At 38.2% G+C, this 18,476-nt stretch overlaps 2 protein-coding genes and 1 long non-coding RNA gene across 3 annotated transcripts; 1 reads left to right on the top strand and 2 right to left on the bottom strand.

The window, feature by feature from the left end:
* Nucleotides 1-738: 738 nt before the first annotated feature.
* On the top strand, nucleotides 739-2,742 carry LOC110155194 (histone H3.3A). Its single transcript, XM_020919253.2, has 4 exons — nucleotides 739-868; nucleotides 1,606-1,743; nucleotides 1,845-1,998; nucleotides 2,081-2,742. The coding sequence occupies exons 2-4, from the start codon at nucleotides 1,616-1,618 to the stop codon at nucleotides 2,207-2,209; spliced, it is 411 nt and encodes a 136-aa protein (XP_020774912.1). The 5' UTR covers nucleotides 739-868; nucleotides 1,606-1,615; the 3' UTR covers nucleotides 2,210-2,742.
* A 103-nt stretch (nucleotides 2,743-2,845) lies between these two features.
* Nucleotides 2,846-15,712, bottom strand: si:ch211-250n8.1 (uncharacterized). The gene is made up of 12 exons (XM_020919240.2): nucleotides 15,690-15,712; nucleotides 15,549-15,607; nucleotides 15,022-15,057; nucleotides 14,669-14,721; nucleotides 13,157-13,289; nucleotides 10,685-10,908; nucleotides 6,644-6,689; nucleotides 6,481-6,546; nucleotides 6,339-6,398; nucleotides 6,175-6,260; nucleotides 2,952-3,046; nucleotides 2,846-2,880 (listed from the first exon to the last, which is right to left on the bottom strand). The coding sequence occupies exons 2-12, from the start codon at nucleotides 15,597-15,599 to the stop codon at nucleotides 2,846-2,848; spliced, it is 885 nt and encodes a 294-aa protein (XP_020774899.2). The 5' UTR covers nucleotides 15,600-15,607; nucleotides 15,690-15,712.
* A 611-nt stretch (nucleotides 15,713-16,323) lies between these two features.
* LOC129407800 (uncharacterized) lies at nucleotides 16,324-17,396 on the bottom strand. Its single transcript, XR_008631717.1, has 3 exons — nucleotides 17,347-17,396; nucleotides 16,556-16,631; nucleotides 16,324-16,461 (listed from the first exon to the last, which is right to left on the bottom strand). It is a non-coding gene; the product is annotated as an uncharacterized LOC129407800 (long non-coding RNA).
* Between the last annotated feature and the right edge of the window lie 1,080 nt (nucleotides 17,397-18,476).

The following is an 18,476-nucleotide window of genomic DNA, read 5'->3' as shown; positions in this document are numbered from 1 at the left end:
GGAGGAAGTGCTTTTTTATTTTTTCCTTTAACTTCAAACCATGGATCTATAATAAAAACGTTTTATTATAGTTCTACGCTTATTGTAGAATTTATCATCGATTTTATTGTAGGTCAAACGGACAGGGGAAAATTCACATTACAGTCCTAAATACTACTAATACTACTATACTACAAATAACGGAAATGGGAAAAATATCACATACTCATTTCTAACAGAAACTAATTTTTTGATGATTTGATTTTTTTTTTCTCTCTCCAAATTTCAAATATAGTTTAAGGCATTTGTAATAAATAAAACCAACAAATAAAGTAAATAAATTAAAATAATAAAATGAATTTTTGAAGCATTTGTGTTGCATCAGTTGTTTTTTATTGAGGAAGAAACATAATACGCACAAAATAACACGCACATGAAATTAAAACCCATCGTTAATTTTAAAGATATAAAATTGAAATTCAATGTTATGCTTAGACATGAGGACGTAGTGAGCATGGGACCATACGGAACTGTGGAGTTTGTTACAACATTTTAACATTCGTACTTCATTAATACACTGCGTGTGCCAAAAGCGGTACTGTTACAATGCTACATATCATATCCCACAGCGTATTACCATAGATCTATTAAAATAACGTATTTTAAAGTATTACACATAAAATCAACGTCTTCAAACATTCAAATTTTTTCTTTAATTGGTTTGCGAGATCCTATTGGCTAAAACATATGTCATTCAAGAAAAATGACCATTGAGGGGTGAGAATGACGTCAGTGGAGTGGATAAATACGGAGCCATAGCTCTCCTCACGCAATACGTTCGTCCTCCTTCCGCCGTCGCGTTTTCTCTCCTCTACCTTGTGTCCTAAAGGTAAATAATTTATTCTCGCAAATGTTTTATCTTCATTTTGAGTCTTACTTTTAACTCTATAGGATTACATGTTGGTCATTTTGCCCGATGTGACAGAATTGGTGTCGCTTTAAACCGGCTAAACTGGACAATAGAAGATCTTTTCGTTGTAGGTTTCTCGCTCATTAAACTCAAACAAAGCCACTTTGACATATTTTTACATCCGTTAACTTCGGATTACGCTAAAGACTCAATTTTTAAAAATCTAGAGTAGTGGGGTGTGTTTTTGTTTACAATCTCGTGTGTTTGAGTCGAGGCAATGTCGCTTGGGGGTGAACCGATTAAAAATGGCGAAGGCGAGAAGCAGCAGAGGCTTGTTGTGGCCTACAATAATACCGCCTGCTCCATATCGACGGTGTGCGTGTTATCACGCGCTGTGGCGGCGCAGTGGTCTTACGGAGAGCTGCTCACATGTGATATTGTTACTCATAAGACTCGTAACTCCTGTGATCTGGTTTCGCTTTGTGTTTAAGTATGTTTGGCTCCAACTCCGACGGAAAAAAGGCGCACCGGAGCGAGCCAGACGCCTCCCATAGAGCGCGCAGGGCTGGGGGAGGGGAGCCGTGTCAGACGGACCGGGCTAGACTAGGCTAACCTATGGGCTAACTTAGCAGCCGCAATGGAACTCTACCAAGGCGCTGCGTGCAAGCCCGGATCTTTTCTATACTGGTTATATTAATTTTTGCCCTCTTTTCCAGAAAGTGTAAAATGGCCCGTACCAAGCAGACCGCCCGTAAATCCACTGGAGGTAAGGCGCCAAGGAAGCAGCTCGCTACCAAGGCAGCCAGGAAGAGTGCGCCATCCACTGGCGGAGTGAAGAAGCCACATCGTTACAGGTGAGTTTGCATGCTGCATTACATTAATGTGCCACATGGCTTTTCTTTTTTGTTTTTAAAACTTTTGCTTAATAAGCCTGCGTCTTGTATATATTTTCCAGGCCAGGAACTGTGGCTCTGAGAGAAATCCGTCGTTACCAGAAGTCCACTGAGCTGCTCATCCGCAAGTTGCCCTTCCAGCGCCTGGTCAGGGAGATCGCCCAGGACTTCAAGACCGACCTGCGCTTCCAGAGCGCAGCCATTGGTGCTCTTCAGGTATGTCAATGTTCATATAGAAGACTAGTAACTTTTTTTAAGATGGAGGAGTTGTATCAAACATGTTTTCTTATGTCAACAGGAGGCCAGTGAGGCTTATCTGGTGGGTCTGTTTGAGGACACCAACCTGTGCGCCATCCACGCCAAGAGGGTGACCATCATGCCCAAAGACATCCAGCTGGCCCGCAGGATAAGGGGCGAGAGGGCCTAAGGGGCTAGTGACAACACCCACACAAATTACCATATTTATCGTACTTAACCATTTTTGTGGACATTATTTTTTTGGGTATTTTTTTATAAGTTGACTTTTGTAATGTAATTTTAGATTGATACTACATCAGCCATTCCACAAGTTTGAGTAAAAAAGCTAGTTGGAAGTGTTGTGCAGTAGGAATTTCTGTACCTATTTCACCGTGGGTCATCCCATCACTTCACCTCCCACTTAAAGTAGCCAGGGGCTACCTGTCCTTGCGCTGATGGCTGTTAAGACATTGAAGCAAAATTCTCATCTTCCATGGGGTCTGTCTCCTGATGCCAGCATGTCCTCTCACAAGATCTCATTGCATTGTCTGGGTTACAGGCTCTCAAGCGGTGCCCTGCATTCAGTGACTGAGCATGAGTGACCCCTACTGATCTTTTCTGGACTGCTTTTTACATGTTTCCAACACAAATTTTGGCAGCTACATTTAATACTATTTATGAAATGTTGTCACATGTCTTTCTATTAAAGGTCTTCAGTAGAAAGCTTTTGTGTGTTGTTAAACTTCAATGCATTTTATTTTTTTTTTTTTAATTTATTATTTTTTTTTTAATAACATTTATTTACACCATTTAAAATACAGTAATGTTATACAAACCATTCAGTGTGCTTAAAGCCAGTAGCTGTAACACAGACACACAAATGAGCACACAACTGGAGCGATGCTAATATTAATTTTCATAATGTGACCTACCTATACGGCAGACTATGTCTTCACACTCTTTGATGGAGCTTGCCTTGAGCACCACGCAGCAGAACCCAGTGGAGTGAGGGGTTTCTGGGGAGTCTCTGTGGAAAGAGCCAATCACGTTAAGAGGACACCTGCTTCAGCCAATCGTGTACTAGAGCTACTCTGACATCACACATGCTTGGAGGTGTTAAAGTGACCAAAGCCCTGCTCACTGTTCCATTGTGTTTACACCACATAGTTCTGTTCATGATCACGCTGTGTGTATAATTCTAATAATGAACTTGTTATAGGGACCTCTTAGAAGATGAGCTCTTGTGGTTGTGCATCCACTATAGAGAGCTCTGGATCAAATGTTAAACAAGATTTAAAAAGTTAAGAGCTGTGCAACAACTCTTAACTTAAGCATTAGACTTAAGCACAAGAAAAATTGTAATGTATTCAGAATTAATGTGGTCATGACATTCAAATTTCAAATTCTATTTCAACACTAAGGAACTGACTTGATATAAATTATGTTTATCTCAATGAAGATTACAAATGCTGTGTTTTAGCAATATAATGTAATTTTCAGCATAACATAGTACCATGAGGGCTAATAATTATTGCTACTGCTCAAACTCATACTACACAAATACAAATTTTGTTCTGTTGATGTGTTTTTTCACAATTCACAATATATTATTTTCTTCAAATATCTAGTTTTGATATTAGTTTTAGTATTGATTAGAAGGTTTATCTAATTTTCAGTACTTTTGACCACCCTATTCAGAGTATACATTTTGAGCAAGTGTTTTCCAGTATAGTTACTCTTCAGAATACTATGACTTTCCTAAAATTTCTGGAATATATCACGCAATTTAGGTTTCAAAATGCACTCTGTGTTAGGAAGAAAAACAGAAAATCCAGCTCTTGTGTTTTTTTTCCTTCAGTAAACAGTGAAACAAACATTAAGCTGTTACAATGCAGCTAACTCGATGTGAAATAGGGCTGAACGATTTGAGAAAAATATCTTAATGCGTTGTTTCTATTTGACAAGTAGGTCTACTGCGATTGTGGTTACAGTTGCAATTTATGTTTTAATAATAGGATTCTGTTCAAAGTTCACATTTTAAACACGTTCAGAAGACTCATCTATTGTACTTTTTATGAGAAAATTTGACAAAAAGATTAAATATGTTTGTACAGATCTAAACTACAAGGTTAGCACTTTTTTTATATATATTTTATAAAACAGGAGATTTTGTTCTTTATGGAGGAAATTATTGTAGGTCTACATCAAAAACTGTAGCCTTTGTGATTTGCTAATTGCATCAATTCATCCTTGCAGCACTAATGTGAAAGTATTCTAAGTATTCAGAATACAGTACTCTGATTTGATCTTGAACAGTATGTTAGAAATTACATCAGATATTCAGTATTCAACACAAAACTGAACACACACATGCACACATAGGCAAGGTGGTAGGAGTCTTTTCATTGTCAAAAGTTTAAAGTGCAGATGACATATTTTTATTATTCTCTAATTTTGACTTAATTTGGTGGGATTAAAACTATTGTGAATATAAATTATAGTTTTACAGCAATCAAGAAGCAATTTGAAGAAAGAATTCAGAATTCAAAGAAAAGTGGAAAAATATGTTGACATCTCACTGGGGAGAACTGTGTCCAAAAGTTCGAAACAATTTACATGTAAGAACTTTTTTTTCTTCTAATATTTTAAACATGATTGCAACAAAATAAAGGTGTTATCATATATTTGTTTTTGTCAGATAATATTTCCTTGTACATTAGAGGAGTTTTGCTAGGTAACAGTTATGGAATTCTATAGTGTGATGGATAGACTGTATAAAGAAGTGGACTAAATGAGTGTGATGTCACCCAAAGTATTTGGTGCCCCTCAAATGAAATTTGTGATGCCAACGGTTTCAGACAAAACTGCAAAATAAAAACACCAGGATGAGCGGCTTAATACAAGCATATTAAGGCCAAAATGACGGGGCTCACAGCAGCAGTGACATAGAGAGGGGGCACAATATTCCAATGTAAGTCAATGAGAGCCCGGGTCAGGAGTGCCCGCCTGCGAACATCCTATTTTAAATGTGGCAGCTAGCGGGTTTACTGTCTATTAATATGCAGGGTGTCCCAAAAAATTTGACACCATTTCGCAGGCCAATAATTTTGGCAATTCTTGTTGAAATAACCTAAAACACAATGTATAGAAACAGATCAAGATTTTATATTTAATGTTTTATTTTTGTTCTGTTTTCAGGTTGAGCTGTTGCCAAAGAGAAGTCATTTTGCGTCTTGGATTCTGCTCGCACACAGTCACCCAAGACTGTGCAGCTTCAGTGCAACATTTGGAAAAACTTCAACAACTGGCAAACAAAGTCCCATAATAATCATATAATATAAGACTTGGTGGTTTTCAAGATGATTGCTTTTAAATTTAGAAAAGCACTCAGAGAGCGCAGACCTCCGCCAAGGACTACAGTCCCCCTCATATTAATTGTGTTTTCCATAAATATATATCTCGTATCTTTCAATTTGGAATATGAAAGAGGATCCCATTGTCCATCCCTGAGTCAAATTTCATGGGGTTTGGTCAATAATTAACCGAGATATTGAGAAACAAAAGTTTTGGCCCCATTTACCACAATGTTAACTAAAATTTCAAAGTGATCCAGAATCCAGGATTTCTTCCGGATCACCCCCAAAATGAAATCAGTTCTTCCTTTTCACATTTCCAAAAAATCCTGAAAATTTCATCAAAATCGGTCCATAACTTTTTGAGTTATGTTGCTAACAGACAAACAAACAAACAAACAAACAAGCAGACAAACGCCGGCAAAAACATAACCTCCTTGGCGGAGGTAATTATTTCAAATCTTTTGGGACACCCTGTGTATACAGTCTATGGTGTGATCTCAATTTCAAACCAGGAAGCAAAATTATTTCAGCCCTGGAATTGCACATTTCTACTGCACAAAAGGTAAAAGGAGCTGTTAACTTCACAACACAAGGTGGAACAGAGCATTTAGAGCTTTGGATATGCAGACAGACTAATAATAAAGGGTTACTCAAACATGTGAATGAAACAAAAGGCAACTCTAGGTCTGTTTTTGATGAGGTAACAACATTCTAACATGACATGAAGCTCACAAGAATCTATTTTCTATAATATATGACCTTTATAGCATGCAATACCATGACAATTTTTTATACTTACGCCACACAGAAGGCAAAAGTCGTGTAATCTGGTTTGCTGTATCTCCCCACACAGGAAATCTCTGGATAGTGATGCTCAAACTCCTCCTATAGGATGTGATAAAAACATAACCCAGGTTTGCAAGAGCATCATAAGATAACCCTCAGTTCCCAACCCATACTTACTGTTTTAGTGTTTTTGTCTGTACATGTCAAATGCGTTTCCTTCAGATCCAGTAGCACTTCCTGTAGTATGCAAATATTAATTAGAATTAGCTTTACCATACATTTGAAATTGCTAATAGCTAATATTTGTTGTTTTCACTACCTTGCTCGGCAGGTTCTTGTGTAAAACCTGCGGAATAGCGTGCTGCAACACCTCTTTGCCTCCGAACTATGTAAACAGATCACATTGCAATAATAATAAAAAGTTAAATTCAAAAAGGGATATGTTATTCTAAGTATTGTAATTATAGCCTAATTATATTTACCATTCCTATGTTAGCTTTGCCCAGGTACTGCACAATGTAAACAATCCTAAAGAAGAATTTTACAGGTCAAAATGGGTTCATGTGATGCAATAACATTTTGGAATGTAGTTAAAATCAAGGTCAGAATGAATCATAAACTACTGATATGTTCAATGTATGTCACAGATACACTGCCACAAAACATATTTCACAATAGCATAGGGTAACCAGACATCCAGATGTTTTGGGCCCTTTGTCCCCTGTCCCAGCAGATTTATTCAAAACCAGTGATTTGTCCCAGTTTTATACAAAAAAAATACATTGTTATTTGATTAGGTAAAATACAGAAAACCTGCTTAAAAATCACCAAAGCAGTTTTTTTTTTTTTTTTTTTTTTTTTTTAAATCTGGTCACCCTTCTATAGCATCTAAATCAGGGGTGCTCAATACGTCGATCGCGATCTACCAGTCGATCGCCAAGGTCATGTGGGTAGATCGCCGTGTCTCGTCTCGGACTCGCGTCTGGACTCGGTCTTGTCTCTCACTCGAGGTCTGACACTCAACAAGTGCAATCATATTTCATTACGGCCGCTGCTGTTGGCAATAAACTTGTAGCAGGGTGCAGGAGCATGTGGGGCGTCCCAGTGCAGCCTGTGCGCTCATTTGAAACCCGCGGAGACTCTACGGCACATCACAAATACACACGCTCCCTATGCACGGCTCGTCTGCAACAGCGTGTGCCCTCGTGTACCAGCGTGCACCACAGAACAGGTTCAACTTCCTAAACATTCTACCTGTCCATCTGCCTCACGTCAGCACGCCGCCCCTCGCCTTTTCATGCTCTCGCTCCTTCCTGCGTACAGCGAACACAAGCCCCTTCCACAGTGCGGCTGATTAGATGAACAAGACCAAACGAAAAGCAAAAACGAGTCTAAATTTGTGTTCCAGTGTTGGCACAAAGCAGGTCTACAGCATAGAGCAGATCTACAGAACAGACCTACTGCCACATTTGGCTGAAGTTTGCCTAACAAAAGTGCACAAATGCATCTGTGTTTGTCACGATGTGCGTTTGGTTTGGTAAATGTGCAGAGGCTGGTAAATGTCACTGCAAAACCAGAAAAGAATGCAACTCCAGTTTGGAACTTTAAAGAACAGGTTTAAAAATCTTACCTATTTCCTTCACTTTTTTCACAGTTTTGTGTAAAGTGTCAGAGGAAGTTCTCTTAAAGAAGGGGTTCTCAGACTGTGGGTGAGGGTCCAAAAAAGGGGCACAGAGTGTTTCAGTACAGTTTGCTTGACTTTGTATTAGGTAGATCTTTATGACTTGGTCATTTTGTAACATGCTGAAAAAGTGTGAGCACCCCTGATCTAAATATTGTATTATTCAGTCATACCAGTTAACAAGAATTTGAGCCACAAGATTAAGAATAGAAAACTGGGCATTTATGTGGTTAATTTTATAATTTGTTTTATAAAAGTGAAGATTTCTGTTTGCAATTGATTAATATTTGTAATTAAAATGAAATTTATTGATTTGAAATGTTGTAGTTCCATTGCGGCTGCTAAACGTCCTGGTTTGTGATGTAAGCGTAAATAGAGTCTACAGTCCCTGACAAAAGTCTTGTCGCTTATCCATTTTGTAGAAACAAAAGCTTATAACCTGACTTTTAATTAATTGATTGGTTTTAGAAATGTCTCATATGAAAGCTAAAACCCTCCCAAATTATGCTCAATATACTAAAATAAATTTGCTTCACTAAAGAAAGATTGATCATTTAATGAACACAGAAAGGTCAGATTTTGGCAAGACAAAAGTCTTGTCGCCTTGTCATATGATGCACCCAATCCTAGATTACAGCTTCACCTGTGATCAGTTACTGATCAATCAATTAGTGGGAGTGTATAAAAAGAACCCCAGCACACCAGACCTTCACATCAACTGCAACTTGACCTCTGACAACATGCCTAAGATCCACCCTGAGACCAAAGCGTTAATTATCAAGAGGCTGAAGACCAGATCCACTGCTGAGGTGGCTGACACCTTCAATGTGTCTCAGCGTCAAGTACAAAGAATAAGAAAAAGATCTGAAATGACTGGAGATGTTTTTGACAAGCCCAGGTCCGGCAGACCCCGCAAGACAACTGCTCGGGAGGACCGTTTGTTGATTCAAAAATCCAAGGCCCCTTTTCCACTGCAGCAGACTCCACCAGGCCTGGTCACCTCAAATCCCTGTGTCAACCAGAACAGTTTGTAGAATTCTGTCTCGAGATGGCCTCCATGGTCAAATCAGTGCACAGAAACCAGCACTAAACAAAAGGCAATTAAAAAACCATGTGACATTTGCCAAGGCCCACAGCCTGCTAAAAGGATGGACACTGGAAAAGTGGCAGAAGGTGGATTTCTCAGATGAATCCTCGGTTGAATTACATCACAGCCGCCGCAAATATTGCAGGAGACCTACTGGAGCCCGCATGGATCCAAGATTCACCCAGAAAACAGTTAAGTTTGGTGGTGGAAAAATCATGGCCTGGGGTTACATCCAGTATGGGGGTGTGTGAGACATTTGCAGGGTGGAAGGCAATATCAATAGCCTAAAATATCAAGAAGTATTAGCTACCTCTTACATTCCCAACCATAAAAGGGGTCAAATTTTGCAGCAGGATGGTGCTCCATCGTATACTTCTATCTCTACATCAAAGTTTCTCAAGGTGAAGAAGATCAAGGTGCTCAAGGACTGGCCAGCCCAGTCACCAGACATGAACGTCATTGAGCATGTCTGGGGTAGAATGAAAGAGGAAGCATGGAAGGCAAAACCAAAGAATCTTGATGAACTCTGGGAGGCATGTAAGACGCTTTCTTTGCTATTCCTGATGACTTCATCAACTAATTGTATGAATCATTGTCGAACCGCATGGATGCGTCCTTCAAGCTCATGGAAGTCATACAAGATATTAAATATGGATCTCACAGCACCACTACTTAATTCACTGATGTTATGCAACATATTTTTGTATTTGAAGTAAATTATTTGTTCAGTTTTCTGTAGGCGACAAAACTTTTGTCTTGCCAAAATCTGACCTTTCTGTGTTCTTTAAATGATCAATCTTTCTTCAGTGAAGCTAATTTATTTTAGTATATTGAGCATAATTTGGGAGGGTTTTAGCTTTCATATGAGACATTTCTAAAACCAATCGATTAATTTAAAGTCATGTTATAAGCTTTTGTTTCTACAAAATGGATAAGCGACAAGACTTTTGTCAGGGACTGTATTGTCTGGAAAAGGGAAGGGGAGGCAGATGACATAAGATGACTCTTCTTTCTGCTCATTTTCATCCATTTCTTGTATGTTTAATGTTAGGACACTGTTAATGTATTTTTATACTTTATGAATGAAACAAACAAATAAATAAATAAAAATTATTTGACAGCCTATTCACTTTCTATAGGACATTTACACCTCAACCAAGACTTAAGCGACATTTTAGCACAGTTTTTTATACCAAAAGTACAAAAATTTATTATGATTTTGGGAGAATTAAAAAAAAAATTAGATTTTAATCAGGGCTGTTGTACAATTAATTCAATTTAAATCAAGATCAAGTTTGAGTCATTTCTAATGGTCAATAGCAATGGGCCGAGACACAAGACGAGAAGACTGGGTTCACGAGAACAAGACGAGATTTTAACATAGTTTCTAATATATACATTTCACGATTCAGTTCTCAATTTTGGCCTCACAATTTTTTATTTATTTGATTTCATAGTTTTGTTTCCATTCTACTAGTGTGATCTTTTGTCTCATGAGATTTTCTGTCTATTTCTGGTTTTAAACAGCAATTGATATTGTGTTTCTGAGGTTCATGTTCAGAAAATTAATACTGAAAGTTTAAATTTTTTTAATTTACATTTTAATTTTGTTACTATCATCCAGCCCTAATATTATTTGCGGATTTCCAGTTTGGTGTCTTCACTCAGTCTGCACTTATAAAGTAATATTTGCCCCTGCCCTCTAAATATTTTGATAATACACAAAGTATATAGTGAGGTAGACATTTTCTATACCTTCCATCTTTGAAGCATTGTGATGATGATGAGGAGGCTCTCTGCTCCTTGCTGTGGGCTGAGAGGTGTGAGGGGGCCGGGGTGAGCTGTAGACCAGGGTTGTCTGTCCTCAGAGCCCTCAGGAGTTTAATGAGAGGTCGGTACACTGTCCCGTCCTCCTGCTGCCAGCGCACCACCCGGATGGACAGAGGGACGCCTTTCAAACGAGACAGCACCACACCGGCCTGCACGCCAAACAGTGGGCATAGTGTTAATTAGTCCTGCGCAATTAATCAGATTGTAATGTTCTGTCATTTCCACTCATCAGTGACTGCAGTAAGAGCATGCGGTTCAGACTTTGGTGGAAGAAACTGGACTCTGTTTTATGTTCAGAGGTGATCATTAAAAGGCTGATTCAGGTTTAGGACATATAAAATGTCCTTTTAATTTGTTTTTGATAAGAAAAGTAATCAGTCATTAATTGATTAGTATGTGGTATGTGGAAAATGTTTTACAATATACGATATCCAAATCTCTTGATCCGACATTATCATGATATGCATCTCACGGTACGATATATATTGCGATATTTTGAAGAGGCAAATATAATTGTAGATAGGAAACTTTTTCGTTTTTAAAATTAAAAACAGAAGATTTTGGTGTGAATTATTTCCATCATAATCCCAAGAATTCAAGTAAAAAACATATTTCTTCATGTTGTCTGCACTGAAATGAATCATTGGATATGTAGTTCCCTATGTTTATAAGCTGTTGCTTCTATAAAACCATGCATTTAAGCAAAGGAACTTGTAATTTGATATATTGTGACAGCCCATGATATTATTGTGAGCCTTTTGACAATATGATATCATGACATTTCGGTTATTGTTACATCCCTAGTAACTAGCGTACAGTATAGTACGTTTTAAAGGTCCATTGTGTAACTTTTCTGGTGGAGGATCCGTCAAATGCTTATTTCTATGGAGCTGTTATTGTTTTGTCTGGAATGCTTCACAGTGTGACATTAAACCGTTATATCTTCATGGAGACCAAACCAGACAGTTACAGGTCAGATCTGTGGAGAGGCGATCCTGCTCACAGCCGGTATCCCTTTATTTCAAAGTATTTTTGAGCTGTAAAACCACCTGTGACTGAATAATTGTAAGGTTGTGTACTGTGGAACATTCAAGGCAAAGCAATGACATATCCGTAGAAACGAGCAGGTGACAGACCCTCAACCAAAAAGTTACATAGTGCCCCTTTAATATTATAAGTTTTTTGTAAATTTTCCTCCCATAAAAGTAGAGTTCAATAATAGCAATAGAAGATTTTCAACATACACTAATACTTTCACTTTCAGGGGGTGTGGCATGTCACCTGTATGATTTCATGAAAACAGAAAGTTAAAACTATATTTCAGAACATTCTTCATGGAGATAGATACGGTTTGTACTATACTGGTGAATATTATAGCCAAAATGACAACATTTTCATGGAAGCATCTTAGAGTTGGATTTGTGGAGATGCAAGCCTGTTACATACTATTGCTTTAGAATCACAAATAAGTAATAACTAATGAGCTTATAATGAGTAATAATAACATCAAATCAATAACATCTGCAGCCTTTTACCATCTAAAAAACATAGCAAAAATCAAAGGTTTACTGTCTAAATCAGACTTGGAGAAACTTATCCATGCATTTGTCTCCAGTAGGTTAGATACTGTAATGGTCTGCTCACTGGTCTCTCCAAACGAGCTGTGAGACGCTGCAGAACATCCAGAACGCTGCAGCTCGGGTCCTTACTCGAACTAGGAAGTACGAGCACATAAGTCCTGTGCTCAGGTCTCTGCACTGGCTTCCTGTGCCTCAGAGAATAGACTTTAAAGCAGCTCTACTTGTGTACAAGTCTCTCCATGGCCGAGCACCAAAGTACATCTGTGACATGTTAGTGTCATATGAACCATCTCACACTCTGAGGAGCTCAGGGACCGGCCTCCTGCTGGTGCCCAGAGTCACGACTAAACAAGGGGAGTCAGCGTTTCAGGTTCATGCAGCTAAAACCTGGAACAGTCTTCCTGAAGATGTGAGACAGGCTCTTCTGTGACGCTGTTTAAATCCAGACTCAAAACATTTCTGTTTAACTGTGCATATAACTAAAAGGTTTTCATTCCGCACTCTTCTCTCCAATTTATGTCTCTCTTTTTTTAATTTTAATCTTCATGATTATTTATGTTTTGATTTGTTTTTATTATGATGTTAATGTATTTCTTATTCTGTAAAGCACTTTGAATTACTTTGTGTACGAATTGTGCTATACAAATAAACTTGCCTTGCCTTGCCTAATAAAAACTCGCCCACTGGTTTGTCCTCATGTATGAATGTACATGAGTTTAATGCCAAACCCTGGAACATTTCAGGCTAAACAGTAACCCCATGGAGACAAGCAGGTGGTGTCTCTAGGCTAACACACTGGCATTTCCAAGATGTGCACCTGTCCGTTCTTGGAGTTCCTCAGTGACGTGCCGTTGATCTCGTCGATGATGTCTCCTGGACAGATGAATTTGTCCACATAGGCCTGACTGCCCGGGCTCAGCTCCAGCACAAACACGCGCCCGTGCAGGTACCTGACACACACACACACAACACAACTGCTCTACAACTGTGATAGAAACATACTACAAGTCTACAGGCCTCTCATCTATTGACACGGGGGTAGTCGATTGCTGTGTCTTTCGGCAAGACACCGACACAGTTCAAGTCACTAGTGGTGGTCGAAGGAGCAGATTGTTAATGATTGAATAATGTATGAAACTGTAATGAGTCTTTCATTTTTAGGTAGATTTTTAATATCTTTAATACAATATTTTTTCAGATAAATACTAAAAACCCCATTCAATTAAACTTTTTTTTTCAATTTTATTTTGTAGTGGGAGTCCTTGGTCAGTTGCATGATTATTTTGGGGCCCAAAAAGTTTGGGAAGCCATAATGAATACCAGTGGTGGATGAAGTACTCAATGTTGTTACTTAAGTAAAAATACAGATACAGAGGTAAAAAGTTACTCAAATAAAGGTAAAACTATCACATGAAAAAAGTATTTAGTGTTTAAGTACCTGTTTATGTACTTTAAGAGTAAAAAGTAAAAATATTTAATGTATTTCAAGTGTTGTTAATTTGTTAAAAAGTAGTTTTACTGATAAAAAATACAGACTTTGGTTAACAGTAGCAATACAAATCAATTTCTTATTTTTTCTCATGAATTTTGTGCATTCATCTTTGTTTGCTCAAAGCTGAACCTTGAACTCAAAAAACATATAGATATCTGCTCTTAAATAAAGTATATATATCTGGTCTAAAATAAAGTATAGATATTCGCTCTCAAATGTAGTGAAGTAAAAGTAAAAAGTTTCCACTGTAAAATGTACTTAAGTAAAGTACAGTACCTAAACATTCTACTTAAAGGTGCACTGCTCAACTTTTCTGGTGGAGGGTACGCTACTTACTTACCTCCATCGAAATGTTCTTGCTTTGCCTGGAATATTCCATGGTATGACATTAAATATATCTGTCTAGCATTTATTCATTACAGGTGTTTCTGTTGCGACTCTCCACAGATCTGAGCTATCATGTTGTAGCCTGCTTGTCTCTTTCATGATAGATAGGTCTGATCTACACTACAAAACATTCTAGGCAAAGCAATTACATTTCCATGGTGACAAGTAGATAGATATAGAATTATTGTATTATTGAGTGATAGTATTGTATCATCTGTACTTCGTTACCTTCCACTCCTGATAAATACAGGAATACTGAGAGGAAATGAGCACATTCCAATGTGAATGCTGTATCTGTTCTTTTTCCTAAATATTTTACAGTCTATGTAATAGCTTTCCAAGAGTGTTTTACTGGTACACCCCTTGGCAGTAACTTGAAATTCATGTGGATTGGACAATCACATGAGTTACTGAGTAATAGTAAGTAGTAAGTGTGTAGAGCATACACACCTTAAGACCAGCCCAAGCTCTCGACATGGAACAACCTCATATATTTCAGACACCTGCAAAACAAACATTGGTTAACAAAATTTGTAAATGTAAACCTTATTTTTGCTATTTTTTGATACTTGCTATTAGAGACTAGCATTATCTTGTAGTTTGTGAATTACTATGTCAAAATCAAATGTAATAAGTCTAAATTGCATGTAATAGAAATATGTTTTGATGTACTTGCAAATGTAGACTATACGTGTTTGATGTGAGTAAATATCAAAATCAAAATGATGAAAGGATTCTACATATGCTTATTTTTAGTAAATGGAGGTTGATGTATGATAAAATAATATAATTGTGTTTCTTACAGGTAGGAGCCAGCTCTCATCCAGAAAACTGCAATTCTGTTATTGAAAACATAACACAATGTGCTTATTATCATTATCTTTGAAGGGTCCATATTATGCTATTTTCTGATCTATGTTATAATGTTGTTTCCTCATCTGCATATTCAGGCTGAGTTCTTTGTTCAAACTGATATCACGCTGTTCCACCTTGTGATGTCATGTAATAATACAGGAAGTGCTCCACTGTGTGTTAAAACTACATTTCCTTCACTAGAAGAATGATTATTCCAGCTCTGGTGTTGCCAGTCTCTACTAAAATAAAGGGTAGAAAGAAGTGGTTAACTTAACTACTGCTTCATGACATCACAGGAGGAACAGAGCATTTTGAGGTTTGGAGATGCAGACAGACTAATAAACAAGGATTACTCAAACACATCTGAATGAAACAACATTATAACATGGATTAAAGCTCACAAGAGTCAATTTTGTGTAATATAGGGCCTTTAAGGAAGGACTCAAACTAATGCCGTTCTGTGACTAGCACCCACCTCCATATCCAATTTGTAGTCCATGTGTGAAAGGACCAACAGCAGGGACATGAATGGTTCTGGAGGAGAGCAAGACACTGAGTATATGGGCTTATATTGTCTTTACAGAGCAGGGCAATACATTAAGATAAGAACACTCACCTAAGAATTCCTCATTCCTGATAATAGAGAGTGTGGGACAGTACCACTGCAAAGCAAAACAAGTTTCAGATCATGAGGTGTGCAGTAGATCTGTCATGATAACACATTTTAAATGTTGCTGAAGAAAATATAAAAGCTAAACAATAATATTAAAAAATCTATTCTAAATGTAGTTAGATTGTGTCTGTGATGAGTCATAGAAGTTATTTCTTCAACCCTCTACAGTATCATAGTACAGAAAAATAATATATTTTTTTTAAATCCCACTAGTACAAAGAAAATGTGCCCATGATAAATATTGACCCCCAAAGAGTATTGTTCTATCTGGCATTTAATGAATGAATGAATGAGTCAGTATATCATGATAGGCCTTGTGTGCAGTTCTTATTATAGTCTTTCACTAAGTCTATATTCTTTTGCCAGAATCTTGCATCTGCTCCAGACCTCATGCTCTTACTGACAGAGGATTGGCTGTGGAACTCTCCAGTAAAAAAAGGCAAGCTGATCATTGACCAGAGATGACTGAATGTGGAACGCCATTCAAATGTGATGAACTGTCCAGTCATAGCTGACTGAGTATAGTACAAAGAGTATAACAAAGGGAGAGTGTCTGACCTCGAGTATTCTGGGCGTGTGCAGCAGGTGGTTGATAAACTGTGGCAGTATCTTGCGGCTCAGTGCTAGCCTGAGGAGGTAGCGCCCTCTGCCCTGAGCGGACAGCAGCTTCTTACAGGCTCTGGTCTGCTCCACAGCCAGGGACACAGCAGACAACCTGCACACACAAACACACACACAAACACATGAGGAGAGATCATTGATGCTCTGGTTAGCTCAGAGCATGGTTGATACTGGGTGCAGAACCCCACCTGCCACAGGTGTCATGCAGTGGGATCTGCTCCAGGCACTGCCAGTAGTCCCGCTGGACCAGACTGAGAACTGGTTCTGAAAACGAACAAACAGATTGAGATCTACAGGGGAGAGTGTTTTTTTGTTTGTCATATGTAAATATCCTGAAGTCAGCTCATAACTACAAATTCTAGCCTTCTGTATTTTGCCTTAAATTATACATTTAATTATCCAGCCAAAAATTATAATTTGTCTAGTTAGACCTGTCACAGTAATACTATCAACTTATCATTCTATAGCCTAAATGATAGATCGAACCATATTTTAACCAGCTCAATATTTACCATGTTTACCTTACCTCTGGACTGGTAGGGACATTTTTGCTGTTTAATACTATCACATTTTAGATGTAGGGGTTTGAATAAGTAACTTCAAAAACTCATTACAGATGGTAATTAAGCACAGTAGTTTCAAAATTATTGCAGCATTTTAAGTATCAATATTCCTATATTCAAATGTGATATTTTGACAGGCCTAGGTCTTGTAGCCTACCTACTGTTACGAACAATACAGTCCTGATTATAACTAACAACAAGCTTTGAATTTAAATGTGGTATTTTATTTACAAATGTACGTTGCAGGTGTAATTAACAAAGCATAAGTCTAGAAAAAATATTCTCGGGCTACTGGTATTAGTGAACACACACTTTGGCTCATACAGTGGCACTGTCCTTTCATTCTTATCACTGGTGCATGCATTACACCATTTCCCTAGATTAGCCTAGATCCACCCTTCAGTAGGCCTACTCACGTTGGAGCCCTTTCCTCAGGACCAGCTCCAGCAGCTCACAGCAGGAGGACAGGTGCGGGCTGCTGTCTGTCACGGTCTGCCCATTCGACTGGAGGTTCAACACACACACTGGAACATGCAAACAAATAAGACACTGCACTTCAGAAATACCTGCAAGTATGTGATAGAAAAGATGATGTAGTGTTACCTTTCAGAGTACCAAGGAGAGGGTCTTTGGGGGCCATGTTGTTGTTCCTCAGAAAAGCCCCAGTTCAGGTGACATATAGAACAGCGGTGCACAGCGGTGAACACGGTGGATCAGCTGCTTCCTCCCCCCACAACCATACCGACGCACGTTTCCCCTCACAGCAGCTGGACGCACGGACTACGGCAGCGGAACGGTCAAACAGCCGTGCGCACTGTCCACAGCGTCATGATGGCGTTATAATTTGCACAGTATGTATTGGTGCGAGTCTGCCCTGTGCCGGTGACTCACTGACAGCAGCAGATAATATAGAAATCTACAGGGGCATGCAAGGAGCGGCTCGAGATGAGTGGGGGCGACCTCTAAAGGCAGGTGTTGGAACAGGCTCAGGGTGTGTTCATGGAGGTTATGTAATGCTGTGTTTTTGAATCTTTTTTTTTTTTCAGTCGTTTAGTTTGATGTTATTAAACTGTCAACAAAATAACTTTAAAGAACAACAACAACAGCAACTAAAACACTAACAAAAAAAAAAGATACTCAAAATTAGTCTTCATTAAATATCTACGTGGATTAGTTCACTCAGTTTGGAGTGTTCCCGTCACGCTGGTTGAAAATCAAAGATGTCACGTGGGTAACGCTTGAAATTTTAAAGGTTATCTAGGGTGAACACCTTAGCTAAAAAATAAAAAATAAAAAAAAGAGGGACACGTTGAATGTAGAACTATGGGGCATGGAGAAAATGTAAACGCATAACTAAAATGATTTTCAGGGGACAGGTGTCTCCACTCACTAAGAAGGAATACAGCTAGGCTAAGTAATTCTATGTATAAGCTTTTAGCTTATTATGTATTTTTTTCATGCAAATAACATCTCCTGACTAGGGTGACTAGATTTTCAAAATTAAAAACTGGGAATTTTGGGTTGGTTATAAAACATTTTTGAAAAA

The sequence above is a fragment of the Boleophthalmus pectinirostris genome, unplaced genomic scaffold (genome assembly GCF_026225935.1).
Source record: "Boleophthalmus pectinirostris isolate CB_2022bp ecotype Guang Dong unplaced genomic scaffold, ASM2622593v1 HiC_scaffold_14, whole genome shotgun sequence".
NCBI classification, from domain to species: domain Eukaryota; kingdom Metazoa; phylum Chordata; class Actinopteri; order Gobiiformes; family Gobiidae; genus Boleophthalmus; species Boleophthalmus pectinirostris.
This window is presented reverse-complemented; position numbering and strand designations above follow the sequence as displayed.